The sequence below is a fragment of the Podarcis vaucheri genome (assembly GCF_965113315.1).
Source record: "Podarcis vaucheri genome assembly, chromosome: 5".
In the NCBI taxonomy this organism is placed as follows: domain Eukaryota; kingdom Metazoa; phylum Chordata; class Lepidosauria; order Squamata; family Lacertidae; genus Podarcis; species Podarcis vaucheri.
Window position 1 is genome coordinate 103,278,792 of NC_138763.1, and position 12,781 is coordinate 103,291,572.

General features: G+C 45.4%; 1 protein-coding gene across 1 annotated transcript in view; it reads left to right on the forward strand.

The window, feature by feature from the left end:
- Positions 1-12,781, forward strand: part of FBLN1 (fibulin 1) — a 53,697-nt gene that overhangs the window by 29,902 nt on the left and 11,014 nt on the right. Inside the window, exons 15-16 of the mRNA XM_082223118.1 lie at positions 4,953-5,095; positions 6,115-6,246. Of these exons, the coding sequence (XP_082079244.1) occupies positions 4,953-5,095; positions 6,115-6,246 (275 nt within the window). The remainder of the gene's footprint in view (positions 1-4,952; positions 5,096-6,114; positions 6,247-12,781) is intronic.

Consider the following 12,781-nt stretch of genomic DNA (forward strand, 5'->3'; position numbering starts at 1 on the left):
GTTCGATTTATGTCTGCACACATCCAAATCCACTAATGTTTTAGGACTTGTAGTAGTATTTGCATGGCATTCTGTTAAGGAGGCCTGATGTACAAAGCACAAGTTCTTGGCGCATGCTTAAAGGGGGATGTTTTCAATATTTCCACAGGCTAGATCCTACAAAGTTATGTGCACTATAGTCAGGATATCCCATGTGCCAAAGAAATCAAAGCTATATAGTGAGAGAGAACATCATGCAGTTCAATGACATATACTCTTTGAATGATGTTAACTGGACTGCAGTTTTTGAGTTTTCACCATACTGCCCTGAAAACCTTTCAGTTATAAATGCTATTGTTAAACAATTCCCATTAACTTTAGTACATCCTGTATGTATCTCCAGGCTGCTTTGACAGAGCTGTGTAGATGTCTCAGCTAAATTCAAACACTTCTGTTACTTGGGCCAAATCAGGACCGTACATTAAACTGGACGTCTTCGGTGTGGACCAAGAGGACTACTTTGGCCAAAGTTTGGCAGAAAGGTTCTATCAAAGTGTCCTAAAAAGTACTGAAAAGCATAAGAGAATGAAGTTGGATGTACATCTCTGTGAAGTGCACCCACAATTCAGAGGAGAGCAGACTATACTATATGCATTCAGCTGCTTGTGTCTGCAGAAATGACCACTTTGCAATGCTACATAATGCTTATTCTCCACTTAATCCTTCAGTGTGGCAGCACCTGCACTGTGAAACTCTCTGCTAATTGATCTTAAGCAGGTGCCTTCGCTGTATCCCCCGCTCCCCGCCCAGCACCTGGCAGATTTTTTTTTTGTTTAGGCAAGTCTACCCAGACATGCAGATTTGGCATGTATTTTAATGTGTAATTTTATTTCATAATTTTACTTTTTACTTCTATATTTTGAAATATTTTAGGTCAGCTTGTTTTCAACATATGAGTTGACTGATAATTTTTAAGTATATTTCATGTAAACTGCTTAGAGGTTTTGACGATTAAGTAGCATATAAATCCTGTTAAATAAATATTACATATCTATGTGCATCACAGAGACTCTGCCCTCTGATCCCGTGAGCAGCCAGAAACATGCCAGGGAGGTAAACTGCTGCCTCAGCGCTAGCCTGGCTGCTTCTGTTTCTCTTCTGTTCCAGCTCCCACCTTGCTGGCAGCGGTCCAGAGAGAGGCTGCGAATCATAGACAGGAGTTCTCTCAGGATTGCAAGCCAAAGAGTTTGGGTGGAAGAAAAAAGAGGGGGGCTTGCCTGGCCTCTCCCCAGTCCTTCTTGTGTTGCTTCTGCTTCACTGTTGCTGCCTGCTGCCTTTTGCTCCCCACCATATTTATGGGATTTCATGGGATGCATATGTTGCATGATGCCAGATCATGCCCATGGCACTACATCTCACAAACTCTCAATATTCTCTCCCTCCTTCCCTTCCCCCCCCCTCTCTCACACACCCTAAATAATTCCTCTCCGCCTACTTTTTTAGTTGTATGCATCAACATTTTTAGCCATTGCAACAGATGCATCTGCAAACATGTCTAGCATACTTGCCAGGCAGCCAGAGCTCACTGGTGACTGCACAGTCCTTTGCAAATCCAGGCCCTTTAGCTCCAAGGACAATGCGCATCCATGGATCTGTGGCCACAGGTTCATTGCACGGTCAACTGTACACGATGCCTCAGAAAGCCAGTAGCAAAAACGAAAGCTTAGATTGGCTTCAAAGTCTTTAAACGAAGCCTTATTTGAGCTACAAAATAAGGAACGCAAGACTTTGGCCCAGTGCCTTGCAAAATTCTGCTGCATTCTAGTATATTACTGAGTGCATATATTAATCTAGTTGCCTTTAAAAACATACTGCAGTCCAGATTAAATCATATTAGATGGATAATTCTATGTTGCATCTAACTGGAACATTTAAATAGACATAATTATATAGCACCGTTGGGGGGCCTGTCTGGATGAGAATGAGAACATGATTCCTTGCCTGAAAGATTCAATAAATTAAACGGAAAAGATATGCCCCCCCAAAAAAAGTAGCAAGCAGAAGTTCAGAACAGGAAAGAAAAATATTGGAATGTGCCATGTTCCAAAATAGAAAAGATTAAAATCAAGGTTGGACCCTTTAGAGGAAGAAGGAGAAGGCCCATGTGTACATTGCTGGAGTGGAAGAGGAAGCCTATCTGCAGAACTGGATCTCCTCTGTAAGGAGGTGCCAAGTGGTTGAGGTGTGTGAAGTGGTTCCTTATTATTTTAATTATAATTTTGCAGTTTGTTTTAAAATGCTTTCATGCCCTATTCCGCTTGGGGAAGGCAACTTAGAAGTCTCTTAAGCAATCCTCACGGGGAGAACTTTCTCTCCTTCTCTAAAAATAGCAGGTAATCCAAAGAAGCTGAATATATAGGGAAAATCAAGGCAATCAAAGGGACCCCCCCCCCACCCCAGTGCATGGACTGGAATGTGCTGCCACTGATTTAAAAGGGAGGGAGACGGAACCATAGAGGAAAAGCCTATCCGTGGCTGCTTGCCACGAGGGCTGCGCTGGAGGCAGGGGGCCTCCAATTGGTGTGGAACATGTGCGGACATTCATGTACAGTGGTACCTCTAGTTATGAACTTAATTTGTTCTGGAGGTCCGTTCTTAACCTGAAACTCTTCTTAACTAGAGGCATCCTTTCGCTAATGGGGCCTCTTGCTGCCGCTGCGCTGCCAGCACACGATTTCCATTCTCATCCTGGGGCAGAGTTCTCAACTCGAGGTAACTCTTCCAGATTAGCGGAGTTTGTAACCTGAAGCGTTTGTAACCTGAGGCATTTGTAACTCGAGGTACCACTGTATTGCAAATGGTCTTTGCACAGGCATCTGTCTTGGCCACTGTGAGACCAGATGCTGGACTAAAGGGGCCAGGCTCTTAGGTTCTGACGTGTTTACACCAGGCCTGGCCAGCACAGAGGTTGAAGATTGCCTGCTATACAGAGGCTGATGTGGCGTATCCTCTTCCCTTTCTGGTCCAAAAGGAAGGGCTAAAGTTAGCAGCCTCCTACACTACACCATTTCACTAGGTTGGACTCTGGCTTCTCCACACGAGGCCTCCTCAACCCTTGCTTCTTCCACTTACTGCATACCCTCCAACACTCCCCAGATGAAAATAGGGACATTTCTCCCTCCCTCCCACTGACCCTCCTCCACCCCCCCCACATTGTTTGTGCCCCCCTGCAGAGCATTTCCACCACCACTACGCCAACGGTTTTGTTTTATTCTTTGGTAAATTTACAAAAAGAAAAACACACACATTTTGGAAAGGGGCAAGATTAGGTGCAGATGCACAAAGCATTTTTCCTAAGCAAGTCTCCTTTTGCTCGGCTCCCCCTTACTCCCTGCCCTCTGCCTGCCCCTCAGAGCTGGCCTTGGGGGCAGCAGCTTCTCCCGTCCTCCTCTCCCGCTTTCCAGCAGTCACTTTGAGATGCCCAAGGGAGGGGAAATAGTCACATCCTGGGATTAAATCAGAAGCCAGGATGGCTTTTGCAATTCCAGAACACTTGGAGGGTATTCTACTGCCACCTTCTATTTGTTTCTTGCAAACCCAGTTTAAGCTATACTGGATTTATTTATTTTTGGCTGCCAACTGGATTTGGCTTGTTCAGATCTGAGCAAGTGTTGATCAGTTGACTGCAAAACTTGTTCAATATACTGTATCATAAAACCATTGGGGGGTTGGGGGGGTTGGGAGTGGATGTGCCTTGAATTCAGTTAAAAAATTGTTCATGAGAATCCACCCTAAGTAGTTTTTTGGACAAATTGGCTTTAGGTTATGGATGAATAATGCTGGCAACATTTTAAAAAAGATCTGTTCTGATGGTGCGGGTGTGGGAATGGAAATTTAAATGAAATGGTTGCATATTAGTCATGCATCCAATCCATTCTTCTTGGCTCCCTGCTAACACCTGCTCAGTTGTAATATTTTTATGCTACCCACAACATTACCTGGAAAGAGTTCAACTTGTACACAAAGGAGTTAGATAAAATCTGCAACTAAAACCCCAGAACAACCTCAGAAGCCCCCCCCCCTCCCGGTAAAAGCACAATTTCATTTCACATCTTCAGCTTGGTTCCAACTCCAACCTTTCCCCCAAACTTTAGTTATGGATCCTTTGAAGAAATGATTGCTTCCTGCTGGTATTCAGCCATGACCATTTTTTTCAGCTTCAATAAATAACAAGATGCTATCTTACTCTCATCTTGCCACTGGTCCAAGGATGACTGTTGCCAAGTCCAAAACACTGAAACCGTTCTGAGCAGAAAAAGTAGGAAAATTGTTTCAGTCGATTTTTGTTTTTGTTCCATAATTAGACAGTTCTATACATAGCTTTATTCTATTTCTATTTTATAGTTCACCTTCTCGCAAGGGATCAGGGAGTTATGATAGCATAAAGTGTCAAAAGAGTCCACAAACTCATTACTTGAACATAGCAAAGCCGATCACCTCTCCCTTGGTCTTCACCAAACTGCAGATCTTCATAAACCGTCCAGTCCTACTGGTGGAAGTTGCCAACTTCAGATTTCAAAAATTCTGCTATGCAGGCAGGACGGGGGGGGGGGGGGCATATCAGGTCAAAGCCTGGATTCTGGTGCAGGGTGAAGAAGCTGTCCAGGTGGTCATTGGACTTGACTGTCCAGGGCAATTTCTTGAAACAATTTTTGTGACTTGTAGCTTTTCTGACCCAGTGGTAGTTGGATCTACCCAAGTTACCTTTAGAATTAGTCCAGTGTAAGATGGATGTACGAAACATAGATCAGACCCCAGAGGCTAGGAAAAATATACATACGCATAGTGTTTCACAGTGAGATCAGGATCTAAAATAAGAATTTCCATCTTTACTGCACCTTGCTTGTTTGATCCTTGCAATGTGACACAACTGAATTAATGTTCCATGTTTGTCTTTCCCTTCTCTCCCTCAGAGTCAGACATGAGAAGACAGACACTGTTCGCTGCATTAAGTCCTGCCGACCGAATGACGTCAACTGCATGTTAGATCCAGTTCACACCATTTCCCACACGGTCATTTCATTGCCCACATTCAGGGATTTCACGAGGCCTGAAGGTAAACGCTTCCCCTCACTCTGTAGAAGCAGCCTATGAGATAAACATCCCAGAAGAGTTGCTAAGAGCCGAATGCATAGCAAGGCTGAGAAGCTCTTGTCATCTGGGCAGCCCAGGACCTCCAGACCCATTGCTAGGTTTGTGCCCCAGAGAGGTCCCCCCCCACACACAATGTCCATGCTGCTGGAACATAGCACAGCAGTCATATAGCAGGGGACCTATGCCTAAATTGCTTCCTTTTATAGTTTTATTTTATTTCAGGTATTAATATACTGTACTCCTTTTCAGGCCGACTTCAAAAAGCAATTTACATAATATTATTACAACAATAAGTATCAATGAAATGGGAAAAATGTTGTTGTAGAAGTTGTTGTTTTAGAAAAAACACAATAAAATTGAAAAGACAATGAAGAGGCTGTAATTGCTTTTTCTCTCCTGGTTCTGCAGAGTTGCAGATGATGGGAGGGAGGGAATTAATTAACACACCTGTACAGATTCTGGGCCAGGGGTAGGCAATCTAAGGCCCGGGGGCTGGATGAGGCCCAATCGCCTTCTCAATCCAGCCCGCGGATGGTCCGGGAATCAGCGAGTTTTAACATGAGTAGAATGTGTGCTTTTATTTAAAATGCATCTCTGGGTTATTTGTGGGGCATAGGAATTCATTCATTCCCCCCCCCCCAATATAGTCCGGCCCCCCACAAGGTCTGAGGAACGGTGGAGCGGCCCACGGCTGAGAAAGGTTGCTGAGCCCTGTTCTAGGCTGCAGGATGAGGCTCTGCCATTCCAGGTTCTTAGTACTCCTCTTGCGGTATTGAGTCACTGGCCAACGCAGCTCCTGTCACCCCAGCAAGACTTTTCTGCAAGTCTCATGAAGGAGAAGACAACCTGAAGTATAATCTTGCTTTCTTATTTCTCTGCTTTAACTTTTCTGATTTGCAATTGCTGAATAGGTTGTATTGCACTGATTTAAATGTTTTATTGTTGCCATTTTTAGCTTACTTCCGATATCTTTCCCCTCAGAGATTATTTTCCTTCGTGCCATCACGCCAGCATACCCTGGCAACCAGGCAGACATCATATTTGACATCACCGAAGGAAATCTGCGGGATTCCTTTGACATCATCAAGCGCTACATGGATGGCATCACTGTGGGTGAGGAAAAAGTTCTCCTATTATTATTGAACTCAAGGAAACAATCAATAAACATTGGCTTATTGCATCCTTTATTAATTTTTATTTATTTATACATTATAAACACCTAGCCTTTAGGGTTACAAATCCTACAAGGCATCTTACAAGCAAATTAAAGAAATAAAAATGAAATCGCAATATCAAATCAAATGATACTTTTTGCCTCCCCTGTTTGAAAAACAACGGTATTTTTCTGTTCAGTGCCACCAAGTGAATGTATGGAGTACACAGGCAAAGCTGAAGAAGCTCAAGCATGTGTATCTCTTTCCTAAATTGTCGTAATATTGTTACTGAACAAAAACAATACAAGAAGCTGCATGTTGATCTGCAATTCTCTAGAGAAGGAAAACCTGTGGCTGTCTAGATGTTGCCGCGATAAACCTCCAATCACTTCTGTTCATTGGTCATCTAGCCTGAGGATGAGGGTGGGGTTAGCTACTGAGAAGCAATTGCATTTTAATTTGTATTTTTATGCTGTGTGTATATATATATATATATATATATATATATATATATATATATAAAGAAGATTCCACCTAAACATTAGGAAGAACTTCCTGACAGTGAGAGCTGTTTGACAGTGGAATTTGCTGCCAAGGAGTGTGGTGGAGTCTCCTCCTTTGGAGGTCTTTAAGCAGAGGCTTGACAACCATATGTCAGGAGTGCTCTGATGGTGTTTCCTGCTTGGCAGGGGGTTGGACTCGATGGCCCTTGTGGTCTCTTCCAACTCTAGGATTCTATGATTCTATATATGTGTGTGTGTATATATATATTCTTAATTAATTGTGTATACCACACTTCAGCCATAGATCCACAGCATAAAAATACAAGATAAAAACACAAAACACACAATAAGACAAGAACGAGAATGAAACAGTAACCCTCCCTAATAGGCTTCAGTGTAAGCGATGCACATACCGTATTTTTCGCCCTATAGGACGCACTTTTCCCCCTCCAAAAATGAAGGGGAAATGTGTGTGCGTCCTATGGGGCGAATGCAGGCTTTCACTGAAGCCTGGAGAGCAAGAGGGGTTGGTGCGCACTGACCCCTCTCGCTCTCCAGGCTTCAGGAGAGCCCCAGCGCCAGCCCCACAAGGTCGGGGGACAGAGGGAGGCAGAACGCCGCCATCCTGCTGTCTCCCGAAGTGGTTTGGAGGCTGATGGCGGGGAGAAGAGCGCTTCTCCCCGCTGCCTGCCCCACCACTCTGGGGACAGCAGGGAGACGCAGCGCGTCTTCCTGCTGTCCCCGGATCTGATCTGAAGGTGGGAGACGGGGAGAAGAGCGCTTCTCCCCGCTGCCAGCCCCACAAGCGCCTGGGGGGGGATAATTTTTTTTCTTTATCCCCCCCCAAAAAAACTCGATGCATCCTATGGGCCGGTGCGTCCATGGGGCGAAAAAATACGGTATCTACTGAATGTGACTATTCCTACTAACGTTGTTGTTGTTGCTGCTGCTGGTATCTGGGCAGACCAGGCTGCTATTTTGTGCACATTGCAAGAGTTGGACTAGTTATCTTGGTGATGGTCAGATAACAAGAGTCCTTCTGTATTTTTGCTTTGAACTTATATGGATATTAGTTTCTTGAATAATTATTGCTAGAAGCTGCACTGGGGTGAAATAGCTGCCACACACAACATAGAGAGGCACCTTTTGTAGCTCAGCCTGAAGGTGGCGCTGTTGGCTTTCCTGTCTTGTAGCAACCCAAATCCTTGTAACATAAATCTAGGTTTATTTCATAATTTATCGAGCAGAAATGTGAGGCTGCATGCCAAGAGGCAACATCTTAATGCAGGCCTATAAGCTCCCACGTCTTAAACAGAGTTTGTTGATGAAAACGACAGTTAAATAACCGGAGGGTTGTTTTGTGTTTACGATGAAGATTATGTAAAAATGGTGGACGGGGTTCTTTGCTTTCCTTGTTTATATGCTACTGGCCTGCTTTTTGCTGTGGTGGGTGGGGCTCTTTATTGCATTGTGGTCAATGGAAGGACTTGGGGGTGCTCCCGGAGAAGAAGGTATTTCTCTCTGTGACCTGAACGTTGTCTCTCCTCGCAGCGTCTCTGTCAGGCTTTCCTCCCTGCACCAAGAGCACCCACAAGTCCAGGGCCGTAGCTTTCCCCACAGAAGTGAATGGCTACCATTCGATTAAACAGGATAAAAAGGGGCTCCACTCAGGATCCCTAGGCTTTCACATCCCAAACCTTTGAAGACCAGGCCTGCTGTTATCTGCATGGCTTTGCAGCCCTCCAGGCTCAGCCACTGGAGCCCAGCAGCTGGAGGGGCACCAGGTTGGGCAACGCTGGGCTACGGCTTGAAACTTTTAGATACTGTTTAAAAATTGCCCCACGTTTCTGTCCAAAATTTGATATCCACAGTAGCTGATAGCAAACGGAATAAAGCAGACAGAAAAACTATAGTAAGGCTTGAAGGACCAATTTCTCCCAAACTCTCCTGAGCTGCCAGCCAGGAAAAGAAGCAAAGATGTCAGCAGCTGTCCTCCTTCCCTGGGCGGTACAATGGAGGTGCAGCTGGAGACTGAAAAAGCACTTTCACCCACGGCTGCCTGGCAAAATTCAGTCAGCAGCAGCAGAAGATGATCAGATCTCTGATGCTGAGGGCAAGAGAAGCACATGGCATGGGAAGAGGCCGTCCCCACATCTTGAGTAGTTCTTTGTATCTGCATTAACCACTATAAATGGCGCCCAAGGCACCTGCACAAGTTGAAAATAAACAGCTCCTTCAGGAGACCTGTTTACTGAGCCTTTATCCTGTTTTTAATGCAGCAGTAATACAATGCCTGCTCTTTATTGAGCATCCATTCCAATTGGTTTGTTGGGAGATTATACACTTTCCCATCAACTAATCATTTCCCCACAATACATTTTAATGCATTTCCTCCTCACTTTCCTAACTTTGAAAGGTGGTGGTGTACCCTCCCCCAGTGGATTGCTGCACCAGAGTGCTTTAATCCACTTTAATTGCACAAACTGATATTGTCCAGAATGCAACTGAATCCTTCCTGAAAACCAGTAACAACCTCCAGGGGAATCTTGTACTAAAAGCCAACAATAAAAAGCAGCAGCCCGTTGGGTGAAAAATGCCCCACAAGCCAGATCAGTCCACAGGAAGAAGCATCCTTAGAACACAAATGTCTTCGCCTGATGGCAAAATGCTGTTCAAGGGCGGCTGCAGGGGAGCAGGAGAGATTGGTTTCCTTGGGGAGTGCATTCCACGGTGCGGATGGCACTTTGAAGAATGGCCACTCTGTGCCCTCCTCACTGAGCTCCCCGAGTTGAAAGAGGGGAAACAAAGAGGAGCTTTGTAAGCACAGATGACTATCATACCATTGGTTTACAATATATACCGATATGTAAACAGACATTTCAGGTTCTGTCTCATTGCTTTCTGCTGTATGAGGATCACTCTTTGGTATTTTTGCTTAAATGGCTCGATCTCTTCGCCTGACAAGCTCCCCTTCCAGCTGGGGTTGCCAGGTCTCCCAAACTCTGATGGTTAAAGTTCTGGAGCCTAACTAGGGAAGAAGGGGTGAAACACAGCACATGGCCAGAGATATCGTCTTTGGGATCAGTGGGCAAAACCCCACCACATCTGGGGGCTCAGGGCAGAGCCTGATGGAAATGGGGTAGTAGATAGGGAACACCTATACAACTATGGTTGGCAAAATTATCTGTCTGCCCCCCCCCCCCATATTCTAAGCTTTGGCACAGAAAACAGTTTCTGGGGCTAAGCCCTGGTGAATTTTGGCTGTGATTTATCTGTGCATTTATGATAATATGAAAGGCAAGGCCTTAAAGCCAAGCCCTCAAAATTTAGCTCACTTTAGCCTAGGCTGGTGATGGTCACAATATACTACACGCTGTACCAGGCTGGGAAAGAACCTAGATGTGCAGGATTCCCCGCTGATTTCTCAGCTTGGGTTCTGAGACCTGCCTGGCCCCTTTGCAAAGAGCCCCAAAGTTTAGCAGTTCATTCTGCAAGATATTCCTTGTAGCCTTAAATCACGGCTGAACTAGGGGAAAGGGTAAACAGAAGTAAAGCCTCAGCTTGTTCTCCGTAAGCCTTTTTACAGACTTTCTGCTACATGCCTTTTTGTTTTGTTTAGTTCCGCCCCCCCCCCGTACCTTTTAACCAGCTGTCAATGAAGAATTCGTCTTCAGCTTGCACAAAAAGGTCCTATTAAAGCCTGGGGTATTAAGAGAGCACTATGCAGCTTTCCCCCTCTGCCTTGTGCTGGGGTTCTGTAATACCACCTGTGTTCAGGCAGGGCATTCAGCTGCAGGATGTTTTCTCTCCTTTTCCTCCCCCCCCCAGCCCCAACCAGGCACTTACACACTTACGTTTGGTTAATGGAAAATGAAACTTTTGCCCTTGAACATTGCTGTTAGTAGGAAACTTTTTCTGAAACCACCACCGTCAGGGTATTATGATGGGGCTCACATTCAAAGAATGGCCCTCTAGCAGGCATATGGCTGGGTAATCACAGGCTTTCAATCTACTTTCTGCCCAATGGCATTTAATTTCTAGAAAAAGGAGACGGCAAGTGTGTTTTGGAACCCCTTTTCCCCAGTGTTGCCGCAGCAATCAAACCCCAGCGCTCTTCCATGCTTACTCTTATCCTGCCTCTTTTCACTGGGAAAACCTGCTCTTTACCACTGAACTGGATCGACGCTTGCTCCGATTCAGCCGTCAAGTGTGGCTATTCCCAGGGAAAAGAGGTGGGGCAAAAAGGAAAACCACTCTGACCCATGCCTAGAAAGCAGGAGACATAGTGGTAAACCTCTCAAACTTGTGCTTTTTAGTGCAGACAAACAAATCCAAAATCAAAAGTAAAGGGACCCCTGACCATTAGGTCCAGTCATGGCGACTCTGGGGTTGTGGTGCTCATCTCGCTTTACTGGCCGAGGGAGCCGGTGTACAGCTTCCGGGTCTTGTGGCCAGTATGACTAAGCCGCTTCTGGCGAACCAGAGCAGCGCACGGAAACACCGTTTACCTTACCGTCAGAGTGGTACCTATTTATCTACTTGCACTTTGACGTGCTTTTGAACTGCTAGGTTGGCAGGAGCTGGGACTGAACAACAGGAGCTCACCCCGTCATGGGGATTCGAACCGCCGACCTTCTGATCGGCAAGGTCCTCTGCATCCACGGCCATCTGGTTTTGTGCCTTACTGTTCCAGGGCTCAGTTTAGGCACTAAAAACAGATACTGGAACTGTGCCCTGATGTGCTCTGGCATAAATTAGGCCCTGCAATTAGCCTTATGAAAGCATAGCAAAATAGTTATTCCTCTCTTCATCTGCATAGCCAGAACTGTGCGTAGGTATTAATTCTGCAGAGAAGGCACAAAATAGAGAGTGGGATGCTGAACTGAAGCTGAGTCAAAGGGCTTCTTCACACTTAGCAGGCAGAGGAGGCCTGCGCTTTAATGCTTGCTTTGTGTCCAAGTCCTTTCCCCCCCCCTTGCCCTGAGCTTTCCCCACAAGGCACCACTTTTTACCAACGACTTGGAGCAAATGTCAGCTGAGGATTTCCACGGATTCCCGTTTGCTCTGATTCAGCTTTAAAGACGGGAAAACTCTGGAGCAAAAAAGGGGTGCTTGGAAGGGGAGCTTTAACTAGCAGAGCAGGCCTGGAAAGAGCAGAGCAAAGCTAAGTGTGACTAAGACCAAACTGGGGGCAAGATGATGTAGAAACCCCCTTTCCTAGTCTTATTCTTGGAATTAGGTCAGGAATTAGAATGCACAGCAGCTGAAAAGGATTCGTTCTTCAGAAATTCTGCTTAAAATAGCAGCTCTCATCTCTAGGTAATGATGGATGGATTGTGCAATGGCTTCCGGGCCCAATCCTCTGAATTAGCCCTTTATTTTCCCTGGTAAATTGAATCACGCAGACGTGGCCTGGTATGTGCCATGGTGCGGCTTATAGTCAAGAAATGGTCAAGGAGTGGCACTTGCCACAGCCTTGGTGACATGACTATGCTATTCAGTTATGAACAGGATCCTGCTCTCTCTCCCCCCCTCCACTCCCTCTCTTTGTGTCTCCCCTGAAACTAGAATTTGGGGCTACCCAGCTATATTGATTGGCAGTGGAATTAGGTAAAAATAAGCACTTCTTTACACAACGCATGATGATTTGGATGGTCCACAGTTGTGAGATGTGGCAGTGGTGACGAGGTTTTGTTTCCTGCTTGGCAGGGGGTTGGACTCGATGGCCCTTGTGGTCTCTTCCAACTCTATGATTCTATGATTCTATGATTTAGAAAGGATAGGTCTATCAATGGATATTAGCTATGACAGATGAAACCTCCATGTTCAGAGGTAGTAGAGCTGAATACACTGTCAAAAAGATGTGGGTGTTGCCTTTATGCCTTTCCTGTAAACTTCTGAAATAGTCAACCTGACCACCGTTCGAAAAACAACACAGGACTAGATGGGCCTTTTTCCAATCCAGCAGTTTTTATGTCCCCATGTACTGTA